This window comes from Carassius auratus, unplaced genomic scaffold, assembly GCF_003368295.1.
Source record: "Carassius auratus strain Wakin unplaced genomic scaffold, ASM336829v1 scaf_tig00024403, whole genome shotgun sequence".
Classification (NCBI taxonomy): domain Eukaryota; kingdom Metazoa; phylum Chordata; class Actinopteri; order Cypriniformes; family Cyprinidae; genus Carassius; species Carassius auratus.
This window is the reverse complement of record NW_020525340.1, coordinates 72,462-77,258: the sequence shown is the minus strand read 5'-3', so window position 1 is coordinate 77,258 and position 4,797 is coordinate 72,462. Positions and strand designations below refer to the sequence as shown.

The 4,797-nt window shown below is 37.8% G+C and overlaps 1 protein-coding gene across 1 annotated transcript; it reads left to right on the top strand.

Annotated features, from left to right (window-relative positions):
* The first annotated feature begins 964 nt into the window (after window positions 1-964).
* Window positions 965-4,382, top strand: LOC113078140 (galanin receptor type 2-like). The gene is made up of 2 exons (XM_026250455.1): window positions 965-2,183; window positions 3,248-4,382. The coding sequence occupies exons 1-2, from the start codon at window positions 1,837-1,839 to the stop codon at window positions 3,987-3,989; spliced, it is 1,089 nt and encodes a 362-aa protein (XP_026106240.1). The 5' UTR covers window positions 965-1,836; the 3' UTR covers window positions 3,990-4,382.
* The last annotated feature ends 415 nt before the right edge of the window (window positions 4,383-4,797 follow it).

Here is a 4,797-nt window from a genome sequence, read left to right as displayed (position 1 = left end):
GTCACAAAAATAAATTTGACTGTGAAAATACCTGCAAAAGATTATTTGAAGCTATTTTTGTTAAATGAGAAAAAAATATCAAGTAGACATTACAAATTGTAGTTTTTTTAAAGAATTATTTTGTTTGATTCAACATTAAATTCATAATTCCACATGTGACTACAACAACTAATTTTGTTCATGCACTGAAAGTATTTGGAAACTAAAACAGCTTTGTTACCAACAGTCTTCAGAATATATTTTATTTTCCACAAAATAAAGTTTTGAAACGACATGACGATGATGACACCTAAAAAAATTCCCCTTTTTGGGAGAAATCCCTTTAAAGTTTTATTTTTATTATCATTATTTTTTAATAAAATTATGTTTTAAATAAGAAACCAAATCTGCCAGCAGGTTGAGGTAAATGTCTTCCTTCGATTCGTTAAAATGGCTGATTCATTCAGGAATGAAGTAAACGATTCTGTCTGTGAATGGGTCTTTGAATCATTGATTCACACGATTCGTTCAAAAGGCGGATTCATTCGGAAACTAACCCTGCGTCTCAATGTGCCTATGCCTACTTATATTACTACCTCCTAAAAGTACTGTTTTGGTGAAGAAAATGTACACACTTTTGAGTAGGCAGTCTTTGGGACATACTATCAAGCACGTCCTGATTTTGCCAAGTTCGATGTGTTCCTAGGTCAACATATTTTGTTGACCCTGGAACAACATTTTACTCCAAAAATATATTCTTAACCATATCCCTACACCTAAACCTAACCTTAACCATGAGTAATCCCTAAAATCACAGGAAATGATAGATGAATGACACTGATGTACAAGCACCAAACACTGATTTTAAGCGTAAACTTCCCAAAATCTATAAACTGGTTCTTCAAATCTTATTGGTTAATCACAATGTTGTTCCAGGGTCAACAACGATGTTGTCCCAGGAACATGTCTCACTTGGTAAAATCAGGTTGTGCTACTATGAAGTCACACAGTTGCGTCTTTAAAGGACCGCTCTTTCACACCTGTTACATGCACCCTGTCACTGTAAACTGGCCTGTCAATAATCTTGTCACAGTTAACATTCACCACATTTCATTTCATTTAACTTCCAGCCATACTGGAGAGAAAATAAGTAGCTCATTGATCTGTCAGTCTCGGGTCTTTCATGTGGAGAACTCTGCTCATATTTTCTGCATAATGATGCATTTAAAAGTTAATGACCAAATGGATGTTTATAAAAGCTCACATTGCTGTTGTAGATGAAATAACATTTAAACTTGTGACATTCAGTACAAAGTCAGCACTCTTGTGATAGGCTATTGCATTCCATGCTTGTGTGATGTCATATGATATAAGACAAAAACTCATACAGGGGCATTTTTGCACCAATATCTTGGATTTTAGGGAGAGTTGTTATCCTGAATCATATTTGTCAACTGTCAACTGTATGATGATGTACAGGTCTGGGGGCGGGGCCAATTCGTTAACTGCGTTCAAATATTTTATATAAATAGTCTAGGCTAAATATCATATATAGTTTTATTTTATTTAGTAGCTACTATTTTATTTAATTGTTCATCATATCTTTTGATTATCTTAAGAAAAGTTCTTGATGAATAGTTGAGTATAAGGGGAGGAGGCTGGAGATGTGAGTGACACCTCCCTCTGTACCTGCATGAAACCTTACAGACAGAAGATGCTTTTCTTTTCTCGTTGTGCTCGGGTATGTTTATAGGACTTTTCGCAAAAAACTAAAGGACGATGTAGAAGTTCTTCACGAGTGTCCATATGGACTCTATGCAGCGTTGAAGCATTTTAGACGTTTCGCTGGTCTGAAAGATGAACGCATCTCAGCAGATCCACTTCCCTTCCATCTGGAAAGTCGAGTCTGTAATCATTTCTGTCTTATTCTCGATTATTTTTTTGGTTGGTACCGTGGGGAACTGTCTTGTGCTCGCGGTTCTCATTCGCAACGGCCAGATGAACACAAAGAGCACCAACCTGTTCATCCTGAACCTCGGGCTGGCGGACCTCTGCTTCATTGTCTTCTGCGTGCCTTTCCAGGCTACCATCTATACAATGGACGAGTGGGTTTTTGGACAGTTTGTGTGCAAAGCTGTACACTTTATCATCTACCTGACAATGTACGCGAGCATCTTCACGCTGGCAGCGGTGTCTCTGGACAGGTGCGTTCTCTTATCCTGGTGCGCACGACCAGCGCAGGCTGTTTCTTTCCAATTCAGTGAGTCGTGTTGAAACGCATAACTGATTAGATGTAATTAGCGACAATAACAGGTAATAATTGTGCACAAGGAAAAGAATATTAAATGCAAGAAAATTAGAGAGCATAACCGAACGAAACTTTAATTGCTACCATTTTCTTCGGCAGTATTTTTCATTCTCTGTTATTTTGAGATTGTTTTGCAACTATAACAATGTTGGGTTGCATTTTAGTTATTGGGGTTAATTCAGTTTCCCTTAATAAACTCTAGCACTTTAGATATTAAGTGATTCATTTCTTAAATATAATTACAGCAATCATAGCATTATTATGAAGGATTTGTTCAAGAATAATGGCTAAATTGCACTTTTTTGTCAATTGCTAAAATTGTTAGCAATAAAAAGTTCATTTGAGAAAGGACAATTATGTCATGACAAAGTTTATTGGCTGATAGCTGCTAAAGAAAATATTTGCACAGAACCAAAACACTTCATAGCCACTATAGCCAGTGTTGGGAAGGTTACTTTGGAAATGTAATAGGTTACAGATTTGAGTTACCCTATTTAAAATGTAGTAAGTATATCAGTTACTTTATTAATGTAACTGATTACATTTGATTACTTTTTAATCACTTTTCAAAAAATTTTAACAAGCTGTAACAGATTAGTTACATTTATTTATTAAATAATGTAATTTCGTATTTAATCACACATTATGTATAATATAGCCAAACCTAACTCTGTTTTGTTCCACATGGGGTGATAGTTGTGTCACTGCCATTCATAAATCTTCATAAATCAGATACGCACTTCAGAATCGCCAGTTTCACCAAGTGGTCAAAAACCCTCTGCTAAACTAGCTATGTCCATGCTTGAAAACTAGTTAAAAACCAGCCACCAGGTGTTTTTTTTTTTTAGTCCCTCCGGAGGGAAGCACAACCATAGCAATATTCTTCAGCAAAACTCACACAGTTTTAGCAATTAACCACTAGTGCATTATTAAGGTATTGTGTTTGCTTGTTCCCTACAGATATCTCGCCATTCGGTATCCCCTGCGCTCAAGAGAGACCAGAACTCCTCGTAACGCTCTGACCTCCATCAGCCTTGTGTGGGCTCTATCGCTGTTCTTCTCCTGCCCTTATCTCAGCTACTACCAGCAGATGGATCTAGACGGGACCACCGTTTGCATCCCATCATGGAACACCCATCATCGACGAGCCATGGACGTCTGCACCTTCATTTTCGGCTACCTGATCCCAGTCCTCATTCTTAGCATCACGTACGCTCGCACCATCCGCTACCTCTGGACCTCAGTGGACCCCATGCAGGACATGTCAGAGTCCCGCAAGGCCAAGCGCAAGGTGACCAAGATGATAATCATCGTTGCTGCGCTCTTCTGTTTATGTTGGCTGCCACATCACCTGGTTATCTTGTGCATGTGGTTCGGCCACTTCCCGCTTAACCACACAACCTACGTCCTCCGTATTCTCTCTCACCTGGTGGCGTACACCAACTCCTGCCTGAACCCCATCGTCTACGCCCTGGTGTCTAAACACTTTCGAAAGGGCTTCAAGAAGGTGTTTGGCTGCGCGTTTCATAATCGGGTCGTAAACCGCATCCACACTGTGCAGCCGGCGCAGACGGTGAGCCTGATGGAAGCTGCCTTGTGTGAAGGATCCAATCATAGCGATGGGTCAAACCGAGGTCGCCTCTGGAGCAAAAGTAGCAAGAAGATGATGACGAGTGCCTTCATGACATTTAATGTGACATAATCCACTTACACTCTCACCTACTGTCAAATCAGTGCTTTACCCAAGTATAAAACTCTTCTGTTCCGGTGGCTTTTAACAGCATTTGAGCTGTGATTACATAACAAAAGTTATGTATCATATAGGCGCAGATTGTCAGGTAGAGAGGAAGCAGCGCTTTTTGTGTTCTTGGTGAGGACAGTGATCGATGTTTAAAATGAAAGTCTCTCTTGCGTCTGTGTTTTGTCAGTGTTGGCAGCTTTCGTCACTGTGCAGTGGTGGCTGTGTGTTTTCTAACAGAATCATGGTAGGGTTTTCCAGAGGTACGAGCAGATTCAATTATCAGAGGACCGTGTCAAGTTGTTCACGGCAAACGTTTATAACAAGCTGGTCATAGAATGAGGTTTAGAATTTATGTTCTCGACTCCTTTAGGGTTTTGTAAAACGTGTTTGTATGAATTTTTTTTTAATAATATAAGTTGCCTGCATCATGTGGTTTTGTTAGTATATCAGTATTTAAATATTAAATATTCCCATGTAGGCAGTGAATCCATTTTATGAAAACATTAGTAAAAACAGAAATAAAAGAATAATGTTTAAATATATATATATATATATATATATATATATATATATATATATATATATATATATATATATATATATACACACATACACACACAGTACAGACCGAAAGTTTGGACACAACTCCTCATTCAAAGAGTTTTCTTTATTTTCATGACTATGACACTGAAGGCATCAAAACTATGAATTAACACATGTGGAATTATATACATATATATATATATATATATATATATATATATATATA